The sequence below is a fragment of the Prionailurus bengalensis genome, chromosome B1, assembly GCF_016509475.1.
Source record: "Prionailurus bengalensis isolate Pbe53 chromosome B1, Fcat_Pben_1.1_paternal_pri, whole genome shotgun sequence".
NCBI lineage: Eukaryota > Metazoa > Chordata > Mammalia > Carnivora > Felidae > Prionailurus > Prionailurus bengalensis.
Genome location: NC_057344.1, coordinates 176,338,123 through 176,351,518, shown reverse-complemented (window position 1 = coordinate 176,351,518; position 13,396 = coordinate 176,338,123). Strand labels below are relative to the sequence as shown.

The window sequence follows — 13,396 nt, the reverse complement described above, 5'->3', positions numbered from 1 at the left end:
ACAGAACCCGACACGGTGCTTGAACTCATGGAACACAAGATCATGACCTGAGCTGAAGTCAGATGCTTAACTGACTTAGCCACCCAGGTGCCCCTAATTCTTTCTATCTTTTGATGAGTGAATGATAATTATCAAAGTTTTGGTGCAGATAGTTTTAAGATAAAGTTTTTTTTTTTTTTAATGTAATCTCTATACACAATGTGAGGCTCACACTTCACAACCCCGAGATCAAGAGTAGTATGCTGTACCAGGGTGTCCCATAAGATGGTAAAAGTTTAATCATCTTTTCTCCAGAGGAATTATCAAAAGTTTGAGCAAACATGAAAATATCTGAACAGTACAATCTCTTCAAATAAATTTGATGCATTTTCAAAATATTTCCTTTTGTAATATACAGTTATGTGTATTTTAGAATTATAAATTGTCCTCTAAACAACACAAACTGGCAGCTATTAATGTACACAAGTCATATTTTGCTTCAATTACTTGTGCTTAGTTCTGAATTCTCAATGCCATTTGGATAAATCGTCAGGTAGTGATTTGTTTAGAGGTCAAATATTTAAAATCCATGCCTCGTAATTAATCTTAGGGCTATAGAAATGAAAGAGGACCATCAATATGTTTGTGTCACATCTGTGTATATTAATCATTTAAAATAATAGAATATTCATAATGATGTTTGGAAAAAATGAAAGCTTGTTTGAAGTATATATAATAAATTCAAATGATTAAAAAAGAGAAAAGGTAAGATGATCAGATTTATTTCTAAATAATCTTTAACTTCAGAAAATAATCACATTCAAGTGAACTTGTAAAACAACTGAATTTTTATTCAAAATATGAGATGTCATCGTTAGCCCTTATCTTACTCTTGAAAAATGGAGACAAACATACAGGAAAGGAAGGGAAACAGAGCTATTTGATTCTAAGCTCAAGTTTCAAAAATCTTCAGAGAAGGCAGGTAAAAAACTCAAGATACTTTCCCATGGTCAATTATAGTCCATATGCCTCATCCCATAAATATTATAATTTATTAGGGATAATAGTTTTAGGTTTTTTTCCTAAGTACCATGATTTCTTGCTTTACATGAAGGCTCCCCAGCGCTGCCATCTATTTCATAAACTGACCTGCAGTTTCTTTAAAAAAAAAAAAAAATTCTAATCAGTACAGATTTAAAGAATAAATATCACACCTCCATGGTAAACTATTTTATCACCACCAAATAGAAGTGATCAGTATTTTACAAGGAAGAAATTCAGAGTATTTAAGAGTACATTCCTATACAATGACCGGACTCACAAAAGTATGGGCTTTCGTATAACAGATTCTGAAGACGACCCTGAAAAGGGGGGTAAGTGGCTGAAATAAGACCTAGCTATATAAGATAACTTTAATCAAACCTCATCAGACCTAACAAAATTCTTAGGAAATGGATGAAAAGCGCTGTCCCTAAAGTGAACTATACTTAGACAGTATCGTCTGTTGGAGGAAAACCACCAACTCAGTAGCTGACCCTAATGTGGAGGCAAAAAACAGAGGGCTTTATCATTTATTAGGCACAGGAGGAGACTACTTTTTTTTTTTTTTTTTTTTTTTTTAAAGAGACCTGATTAAATGTGAACTGGTAGCTGCCAAAAGCGGGGTAAACTATCCCCCACTCTAAAATGGCCATATGTTGCATACTTCCAGTTAATTACAACATTGTGGAGAAAGAGATCACAACCTTACTTAAAATAACAAGAAATGAAATACAAGGTAAAGCAATGACAAAAAAATTAAAACACAGTAACAAAACCCTGTGATAATGAATTTGTACAAAATCCACAGTAAGGAATTTTTAAAAAATGTACACAGCAACAGTCAGTGCAAATGGCAACCATGCCAGGTCTTCAATGCAGTGTTAAGTTTCTTCTCAGCAGCCACCTGCAAAGAACTGGAGAGTAGTGAATGCACACCGTGGATGGTTCCCTAACACCATAAGTAAGTGTGGCCAGTGCCATGATTCGTGTTTGTTGGCTGAACATTACCTTGGGAAGCAGTCACTAGACTTTTTTTCTTAACAGGCAGTTCCTCATTAATAAGTTCTGGTCCATAGTGAACTAGAATGAATCTTAATGGACCTCCTTGGTTTTTTGTTAACTCTTGCTTCATTTGAAAACTCCAAATGAAGTTTAGGCCGCCACTAAAATAAATCCTTCCTCTTTACAACTTCCCTTTCTTTTCCATATGGTGGACCCTATGTAAACCTAAAAACATATGGTAACTTAATATACAAGGTTTCTCAAAGTGCAAAATGTGATACATATAATTTCATAGGCTTCAGTTAAAACATTTTATACAATACAGTACAGTTTGAGATTTCTGCTCATATATTACACCATTCAACAGACAACTACTGTAAAAGCCTGGCTGACTCACAGTAACCCAATGCCTTCTTACACAAGGTTAATACACTTAAACGGTACAAATTTTGTTCAGGCCAAAAAAACCATAATCTTACACTTATCACATATGTACATATACATTTTAAAATGCTATTTAAATGCTTATGTATAGCTAGACAAATCTCACAAACCATGAATTACTGTTTGGTTTCTGGTTTGCACGCAAACACTGTATACAATATTACAAAAAAATAATCTGCAAAACTATTTTATCTCTTTCTGCAAGACCTGCTCATCCTGTAAGTCTTTTGGAAGGGCTCTTGTCCGTTGCAGAACCAGGCTGAGTTCTTCAATAACCTTTGATGGTAACTTACTATCAGAGTCTAAAACAGCTTTGCCATTGCTGTCCTCCGGTTTCCTCCATGTCTTGAGGGCTTTCTGGCTTTTCTGTTGCCCGTGAAGTACCTCAGCCTCCGTGTCCTCCAGACAGTTGAAACTCCGATGTTTTCTGGTTCTGGTTCGAAGTTTCTCGTCCTTGTGCTCCAGGCACTGGGCCACCATGGAGGCTCTCTCCCTTAAGCTGCCATCCCCAAGCTCTTGGTCACGCTTTTCACTGAGCCTCAGCCGTTCCAGCTCTGCTCTCGCACTCTGAAAGTAAAATACAACATCTCAGGAGAAAGCAGGATTCGGTACAATTTACATTGAAAACACATTCCACAGAAATGTGCATGCTTCTTATTTTGAGCTTATTTCTGTGACTTAGGTTCTAACTTTACTTTGACACAAGTGGCATGTCAGAATTCACTGACCAAGAGATCAATACAGTCATCTTACAGGTATAAAATCAAATGAAAGGTAGACCATGGAAATTCATTTTAACATACACTTAAATTACAGCTTCAAAGAGGTCTCAGGTTATTCAGATTGACTCTCATCGCCTTTTTAAAAAAAATTTATTTAAATCCAAGTTAGTTAAATAGTGTAATAATGGTTTCAGAAATAGCAGTTAGTGATTCATCACTTACATAAAACACCCGGTGCTCATCCCAACAAGTGCCCTCCTTAATGCCAACTGCCTATTTAACCCATCCCCCGACCCAACACCCCTCCAGCAACTCTGGCCTCTGTATTTAAGTCTCTTATGGTTTGCCTCCCTAGTTTCACCTTATTTTTCCTTCCCTCCCCCTATGTTCATCTGTCTTGTTTCTTAAATTCCACATATGAGTGAAATCATATAATATTTATCTTTCTCTGACATTTTGCTTAGTATAATACATTCTAGTTCCATCCACATTGTTGTAAATGGCAAGATGTCATTCTTTTTGTTGGCCAATATTCCATTGTATGTATGTATGTATGGGTATATACCACCTCTTCTTTATTCATCAGTCAATGGACATTTGGGCTCTTTCCGTAATTTGGCTATTGTCAATAGTGCCGCTATAAACATTGGGGTGCATGTGCCCCTCTGAGTCAGCATTTTTGTATCCTTTGGATAAATACCTAGTAGAGCAATTACTGGGTTGCAGGGTAGTTCTATTTTTAATTTGTTGAGAAACCTCCATACCATTCTCCAGAGTGGCTGTACCAGTTTGCATTCCCACCAGCAGTGCAAAAGAGAATTCTTTCTCCGCATCCTTGCCAACATTTGTTGTTTCCTGATTTGTTAATGTTAGCCATTCTGACAGGTGTGAGGTGGTATCTCATTATGGTTTTGATTTGTATTTCCTGAGGATGAGTGATGCTGAGCATCTGTTCCTGTGTCTGTTAGCCATCTGGATGTCTTCTTTGGAAAAGTGTCCATATCTTTTGCCCATTTCTTCACTAGACTGTTTTTTGGGTGCTGAGTTTAAGTTCTTTATAAATTTTGGATAGGAACCCTTTTTCTGATATGTCATTTGCAAGTATCTTCTCCCATTCTGTCAGCTGCCTTTTAGTTTTGTTGTTTCCTTCGTTGTGCAGAACCCTTTTATTTTCATGAGGTCCCGATAGTTCATTTTTGGTTTTGTTTCCCTGGCCTCTGGAGACAAGTCTAGTAAGAAGTTGCTGTGGCCGAGGTATTGACTTTCATTTCAAACTTGCCTCTTACAATTCATTTCTGCTTAAATGTGTCATATGTTGGTATATGTGTAATTCCTACAGTGTCATGTACGTGGCTACAGGATTTGGGAATACACCCTATGCTTGTACTACAGCCCCCTCTTTGAGACTGACAGTACATATTAGTATACTAAAGATGTTGAGAAGGTCTGTCGCAGAGAAATATGTTTGACTTCTTTTTCTGCTCTTTTCCTCCTCCTCTAATACCCGACCAGTGAAATCCTTCCTCCCACACAATGTCTTTTAGAATCCTGCAGATCCAGTATTTCTGAAAATACTGAAATTAATGTGTATTAATATATAACTTAAATATATTCCTATTAAATATAAATATTATTAAATATAAATTGATAATATTAAATATATATTTATATATTAAAACTCACTTTTGGATCCGAGAATTAGAGCACACTTTCATTCGCTGAACTATAAAGGCGTGCTTTCTTAACTAGTGTTCAGGATGTCTTGTGACTGGGCAATTTCTGGCATACAGAACTCTCATCAGATCATCAAAGAGTTGGGGGATATAGCTCAGGGGTAGAGCATCTGACTGCAGATTATCAGAGCACAACAACTGAATAAAGTGTAAGACAGAGGAACAAACAACAGACAATCAAGCATATGGCAGTGTGGAGCCACTGAACAAGGAAGGATACCCAACAAACTGGATCAGAGTGTAGGTGGAGTAGAAAAAAAAGTTATTTTTCTTTTCACAAGAAGAATTGAAGAAATGTCTTTGAAAGTTTCCTGGTAAAAGGTGCAAAACCTAAAAAGCAAATATCTGAAGGAGAATTTGAGTTATGAATGTTGAAACTAGATGAAATGTTAATCTGGTATTATGTGTGACACTGAGTAGCATAAATGGAAGAGACACTCAATATAATTATGTTTAAAAGACAACTCCCCAACTCTCTCTCTCTTTCTCCACAGTGCTTACTCGTGTGATTATCCGAATGCCCTGCTACCAAGTTAACTCAATGCAAGCAGGGGGTTTTGATTTGTTCACTGAATGTGAACCCAGTATAGTGCCTATACTTAGGATATGATTGCTAACTTTTCGAATATTGAATAAAGGTTTAAAATTTTTCAAATATATAACACAGTTTTTTATTTTCTTAAATTCCATTCAATCCAGACATGAAATTAAAACATACAAACTCAGGCTGAATATAAATATTTTCACAAATATATTTTATAACTTGGAATTTTGTGAAAAAAAAATTATGCTTATATATCTCAGGGAAATACATTTCATCTGCTCTAAAAACTGATGAAATATTTAGTACCTAGCTTAATTCCAAAGTTTCATTAGACTACGTTAAAATATGGAGACAGCTGTGATGTTTGCACCATGTGAATATAATTAATGCCACTGAACTACACTTAAATAGGATTAAAATGAACAGTTTTATGTTACGTATATTTTACCAAAACAAAATACCCCTCCCCCAAGATGAAAGATGAATGAGAATGATGGCCAACCAGCATAGGGATACGACTGGGAGTTTATAAATAAATATTAACCACGGTAAGACTTACTTGGCATCTATTACCCAGGGAAAATTAAGGAGCAATATAGACTTTTTTCTTATTGAAGTATAGTTGACACACAATGTTACATTAGTTTCAGGTGTACAACATAGTGATCTGACAAGTCTATGTTATGCTGTGCTCACCCCAAGTGTAGCTACCATCTGTCATCCTACAACACTATTACACTATCACTGACTACATTCCCTGTGCTGTGCCTTTACTCCCATGATCTATTAATTCCATAACTGGAAGCCTGTATCTCCCTCTCCCCTTTATCCATTTTGCTCATTCCCAACCCTCCTCCTTTCTGGAAACCATCACTTTGTTCTCTGTATTTATGGATAGGTTTCCGTGTTTTGTTTTTTAGACTCCACACAGAAGTGAAATCACATGGCATTTGTCTTTCTCTGACTTGTTTCATTTAGCACCATATCTTCTATGTCCATCCATGTTGTTGCAAATGGAAGATTTCATTTTTTTATGGCTGAATAATATTCTACTGTATACATACATAACACTTCATCTATTTATGGACACTTGGGCTGCTTCCATAATTTGGCTATTATAAACAATGCTTCAATAAACACGGGGGCATTTATCTTTTTGAATTAATGTTTTCATTTTCTTTGGATAAATACACATTAGAATTACTAGACAGTATGTCTAATTTTCTGAGGAACTTCCATACTGTTTTCCATGGTGGCTGCACCAATTTACATTCCCACCAACAGGGGAGTGTGCACCAGGGTTCTTTTGTCTCCACAGTCTCACCAACACTTGTTATTTGGGTACTAGCCATTCTGACTGGTGTAAGGGGTTATTTTATTGTGGCTCTGATTGGCCTTTCTCTGATAATTAGTGATGCTGAGCATCTTTTCATGTGTCTGTTAGCAATCTGCAAGTCTTCCCTGGAAAAATATCTATATAGAAGTGTTTAATGGGTAAGATTCTAGATCACCATTTCCTGCTTGAACTGCTCATCATTCTTCATTGCTCATTATTTGTTTTACAAATATTCTTTAAAAAAATTTTATTGAAACAATTATCCCATATTGTCTTCCAAGTTCCTTATTCTTTTGATTCAAATGTTAACTATGTAGTAGGCATTATTCTAATAAATTCTCAACTATGATATCATTGAATCCTCACAATAGCCATATGAGGTAGAGCCTTTTATTATCCCTACATGCTTGCAGATAAAGAGGCTGAGTACAATGAACTCCGGAGGTAGCCAAATCACAGGTAGGATCTAGTATGTGCATTTTTTTTTAAATGTTTATTTCTGAGAGACAGAGAATCCAAAGCAGGCTCCAGGCTCTGAGCTGTGAACACAGAGCCATGAGATCATGACCTGAGCCGAAGTAGGATGCTCAACTGACTGAGTCACCCAGGGGCCCCTGTGGTATGTGCATTCTTAAGTACCATGTTTGCCACTCGTGTGTGATCTCCTTTGGCCCATTTCTTTCTCTGGCTTATTCAGCTAGCTCACTACTAATTCACTCAATTAATTTTGGAAGTGGATTTTTCCAGGATGACTGCCTGCCTGAGTGAGGTATTCTCCTCCAACTTTCAATAGAACCTCATGAAACCAAGACATGAAATGGGGCATTACCAAATGGCCAAAGCACCAAATTTGCCAATCTGCCAACACCTTGTTTGAAAAACAGTTCTTGAGTACATCCATTGATGTGACTATGAATATATCCTATTTAGCAGTATTTTAAGCCATTTTCCATTTTTAAAACAAAGGACCAAAAGTGATTATTTTATAAATGTATTTTCTTAAATATTTACATGAATCTAATTCTGTAACAAACATTTTAATGGTTCATATGCAATTTTCAATTTCTATTAATAGTGTTTTAATGCTTTTTAAACTTCCAATGTTTTCCCAACACTAGAGCATTTAAAATCTTTCTCTGCCAAATTTGTTGAATCACCCCGTGTGCAAAATTTATAAAAAGGTTAATTTAGCTTAATTGTTCATAAATTTTCTAGCAGTTAGTATTTCATGGAATTATTTTAAGAGCTTATCACAAGATCTTTATAGTTTGGAGTTTATCAGTTTTCTGATCTTAAGTATGATAAAAAAGAAAAAAATGTCTCTGAAATTCTGGATTTGAGAATAGTTAACAAATTATTATACTATATATTTAGTCATCATCCTAATCCTATACTGGATATTGGTTAATGTCTTTTGATTTGCTTTGCTCCATAACTCATCCCAAGGCAATGTCAGAAGAAGCTGGGGTAACAGGTTTGTCTTGTTTGTTTAAACTGTTTCCTAATGTGAGTTCCTGGGAAATGGGACTCTTAGAAGTTTGAAATTCTAGATTATTTTAGGAACCCATAATTGTGCAGAACGCTTAAAAAAATTTTTTTTAATGTAAGTGCAGAAGGAAATAAACCGTTATTTCAAAGCTTTTATCTTTTAGTGAAGAGGAATATTACATTGGGATAAATGTTCAAGGAAAGATATACATAGAAAAAAATTTTAAATCTTATCACTAAGTAAAATAGCTTTAGTCTTTTAAAATTTAAGAGAGAGATTCAAACCACTCAGTCCCAAACCTAGGCTTGAATAATATATATATATATATATATATATATATTTTTTTTTTTTTTTTTTTTTTTTTTTTGCTTGGAGGGGCTCAACTAAAGCACTGAAATATGCATTATTCCCAAAGCATCTAATGAGGTTTAAGTGCAAACAGCTCATGTCCTTTCCTGAAGAGACTAAACTTCAAGTGAAGATTGATGCTACTTATGTTCTCCCCGCCCCTGCCCCTCAAGGTGAGGAGAACAAAGCCGCTGTCCTGAAAGATGCCACATCATTTTTACTGATGCTCAGGGGTCATCTTGCAGTTCCTTAAATTAACTGCGACACCGCATCAGTTCCCAAACCACTGGCATTTGACTGTGTTACTAGAAAGTATAGTTACTATGGATCCAGACATAATTGGCCCTGGGCTCATCCTAAACGTGTTAGAAGTGAACTTGTATGACTAATTTGAGACTGAAATTTTACCATGTGGACCTCTGAATACATATTTAAAGTTGCCTATGTTACAGATAGTAAGTGGTATTATGCATATTTAATTGCCCTGCCAATGACATTATTAAAACTCTTTAAGAAAACTTAAGATATGAAACTTAAAGAGGAGCATAGGGTTATTCATACATAATGTTTTCTTGCAGGATATGATTTGTATACCATGCTTTCCAAAGATTACTGTTGAGTTTTTGAAGCCAAAGAAATAATGTACTTAATCATTTTATGACATAAGAAAACCAAAGTTATAATTAATATAAAACAAATAAAATCTGAACCTACCTCAATATTTTTCCTGGCTTGGGTTGCACTTCTCTCATGCTGGATTGGAATTAGAGGCAAACCTCCGATTTTGGGATTTTTGGTTATAGAACGTTTTCGTTCCTTTCCAGCTGGTGGCAATATGTCATTTTCATGCTGTGGAAACACAATTTCTCGCTGTTGGTGTGTTATTTTATTATGTAGTAGATCATGTTACAGTTACTTGGCTCCTTTTCCATATTTTCAAATCAAATGATCTGCTTTCCATGAGAATGCCATTTGTAACTATGATGTTGACTCTGGTAGCAGCATCGCTTGAGGATGTAAAACTCTTAAGTGAACAGAACTTTGAGGTCTCCATTCAAAGTTTCAAATACATGGCTTATGTACTACTAATCAAATCAAAAGGAGGAAAATATTTGATGAAATTGGCAAATCTCTGTGGGAGAAAAATAACACACTTGTCTATTTATTTTTCTAGGCCCTGTAATCAAAGTAACTATGCACATATTTTCTCCCTCTACTAAAGACAATTTTAGTGTAAAAACAATTTGACCTTATAGACCTCAAATCAACCTAAGGCATGGCCATCAGAAACATCAGCCTCATTTTATGACCTTTTGAAAAATGTTACTTTTTCATCTGATTGAATTCCAAAGAAATTACCTTGCACACAGACATTTATACTGAAAATCATTGTACAACCGAGTATGGCACATTTGTTCTCAAATTATTGACTACATATTCTGGCCAACTGAGCAATTATAGATATGACTGGAGAAAAATTAATTTTGCATTGGGGAGAAATATCCACAGGTAAAAATATAAGCTCTTGAGTGATAAATCCATCAGATATGCATATAAAAGAAAAATATTTAAAGAATTTTTCTACTCCTCAGGGTAGATTAACTTTCCAGAAGTTGGCAAAAGGAAATTGATTTTCAGACAACAATCTATGAAAGAACTACAGAATACCAATTATAAAATGATAAGCTTTATGGATGTTCTGTTGAAATGAAAGCCTTTTGGTAAACTGTCTAGCTAAAACCTATTCTTTTTTTCTCTCTCTATTAAGATTCAGCACATTCCTGCCTTTTATTTCAATTAGTATTTTAATGTATTTTATAGCAAAGGATTCAACAAGTATTTGCTGTGTACCCATATATAATGGCAAGATTATATTGAGGGACATACACCAGACTTTGTGATTATCAGTGTATATAATCTCACAACATAGATACTACATATAAATAAAATCTCATTTAATCTTCAATGATCCTACAGTGCCGATCTTTATTATGAGACTGAGTGTATATGCATCAGATCTACCCTTGAGTTTTAGTGAAGTGTTTATTTTGGCTCAGCAAATCTATAATGGCAGATTATAAAATATTTCAGAAAGAAAGTTACAAGCTTCATAATGCTATTTTTATGTCAAAGCCCTAAACTTGGTAAAAATAATTTTGATATTATATAATTGGGATGTTCCCAACATGTAAAGCTAAAAGAAAACTGGCTGGAAAGGAATTCACTAACCCTATGGATTGTGCTTACACTTTATATAGTACATGTGTTAAATGATAGAGAAATCAAGAGCAAACACAGTCTTGCTTTTTCTGACGTGATATACACAGTGTTCTGTGTACTGGCTAACTAGTTCTTATCAGATGGATCCAAGAGGTATTTTCCCCAACAGTACAAAACACTGTATCTGAGTAATATCATTATGACATTCATAGTTTTCTATAAACGATCTTAAAGGTCCTACACTTGATGGATCACATGGCTGAGGATCATACTTCCATTATTATAACCAGTGATCACACCCCAAAATCTTCAGTTCTGTCTCCCGCTATTTTTCCCCATCCTTCCAGCCTTGAGGTATAACTGACAAAACTGTGAGATATTGAAAATGTACAATGTGACAATTTGATATATGTATACATTGTGAAAGAATTCCCCCCAATTAAGTTAATTAATACATCTATCACCTCACTTTTTTTTTGGTGAAAACATTCATTTCTATTCTTAGCAAATTTCAATTATACAATACAGTATTAACTGTATCAACAGTGACCATTTTTTATATTTGATCTTCAAACCTTATTCATCTTATAGCTGAAAGTGTGTAAACCTTCACCTATTCTCCCTACCCACCCAGCAACCACTTTGTTGTGTCTATGAGTTAAACTTTCATTTTTAAATTCCACACGTAAGTGATACTTGCAGTCTCTGTCTGGCTTATTTCACTCAGCATAATGTCCTCCAAATTCATCCATGTTGTCAAAAATGACAAGACTTCTTTCTTGTTTGAGGGTGAATAATATCTGAATGTGTGTGGGGGAGCATATACATACACACACGGATCTTTTCTTTATCCATTCGTCCTTAGACACGTAGGTCATTTACATACCTTGGCAACTGTGAGTAATGCTGCAATGAACGTGAGGTGAGCCTGCCTCTCTCTCTTCCTGACCCCGATCTCTTACAACTTAATTCAGCTTCATTCACCCCTTTAGACTCCTTAAGACATCCAAATCCATTCTCTTACTTCTCTACTGTCTCTACCATCATTCTACTTTCCACATTACCCTCCACTTCCTTCAGAGTCCGTCTTAGATTTCACAGTCTATAAGGATACTCACCTCCTTATAAATATCTCCACATCCTGTGCTGCTTCCTTTCATCATCCCTGCCTGGCAAGGCCCCCAAACTGGTTAAACCCAATTCTAGTTGCTTTATGAGAGAGCCTACCAACCAATGAAGAAAGAGAGAAAGATGCTCCCTCTTATAGATTCATCTCACTTCAGATTTAACCTTAAATTTCAAGTAAGCACTCAGCATTAAGTTGAAGTTCTACTTTGGGCAATTGGCTTCCTCACTCTCTGAAGATTATTTCTCACCTTTCCTCTATATTGACCATATAGTATGGCACACTGAGTACTTATGACTAGAGAAAAGTTCTTAGTAATCAGAAGAAATAGTTGTAAGAGAAGGGAGCCTCACTTATGTGGCTGTAAGATGCAGGGAAGGTGGTAGATTTCCTAGTAGAAAAATGAAATTCTTTAATGATTACTAGTAATTTTTAAAATCAGTGAACTGATCATCAGTGAGTTAGGGAGGGGATATTGGAAGTGTAGTGGTAGAGGAAATTCATAAACTGGGACTATATGATCTGCTTATTACCCTCCTCATCTTTCATATCTTTCTTCACACAGCCCTTCATGATGTTCATGGAACAAAGATTATGACCACATCTCAGGACCTTGCACCTGCTGGCTCCTATACTAGAACACTCTCCCCACTCCTGCATACCTGCATTACCTGCTCCCTAATTTCAGACAGGTGTCAGCATACCTGTCACCTGTTTAGAAAGGCATTTTCCTGAGAACATTTCCTAGTTAGTGCCCTTCCTTAACCCAGTCACATCCTCTCCTTTCTGTTGCTTATTTTATTATTGTATCACACTAATATCTATTTGAAATTTTGTCAAATTATGTTCTCTCCCTGTCTTATTTTAGAAATACTACCTAAGCATGTATTTTGTAAATGGGATTGGGTTCTATGGTGCAAGTATACATCTAGGTCTAGTAAGACTGACAGAGCCTTTCTTGTCATCAAGTGTACATTTTAGTCAGAGAGGCAGATATGAAAAATCTAATTACACAGTACTTTCTAATTAATGCTACAACTGAGGTAAAGAATGCTAAGGGTTCCTCTAGCCTGAGATCTGACTGGTCTGAAGATCAGGGAGAGTTTCTCTGAGAATGACACATCAGGTGAAATCTAAAGGACTTTTGAAGCAGGAGTGAAAATGGGGATGGATATTATAAAAGTATTCTGCACACCAGTAAGAACTCATTGTAAGAAGAACTTAACTGTTGGTGTGTGTGTTAACATATATGTGTACACACACACACGCGCGCGCACACACACACACACGTATAAAACAACATTGGCTAGTTTTCTGCCTCCCTGTGGAGGTGAACCATTAAATCCTTAAATCCAAGAAGGCCTTTTTGTTTACCTTAATCCTAAACAGTGGAAAGAACAGAGGAAAAGTAA

At 35.6% G+C, this 13,396-nt stretch overlaps 1 protein-coding gene across 2 annotated transcripts in view; it reads right to left on the bottom strand.

Moving 5' to 3' along the window:
* Positions 1–804: 804 nt before the first annotated feature.
* ARAP2 (ArfGAP with RhoGAP domain, ankyrin repeat and PH domain 2) overlaps positions 805–13,396 on the bottom strand; it is a 179,653-nt gene continuing 167,061 nt past the window's right edge. For both annotated transcript variants that reach the window (XM_043572810.1, XM_043572811.1), the window contains 2 exons: positions 9,353–9,487; positions 805–3,033 (listed from right to left, as the gene is read on the bottom strand). In XM_043572810.1, the coding sequence (XP_043428745.1) occupies positions 2,650–3,033; positions 9,353–9,487 (519 nt within the window). In that variant the 3' untranslated portion in view covers positions 805–2,649. The remainder of the gene's footprint in view (positions 3,034–9,352; positions 9,488–13,396) is intronic.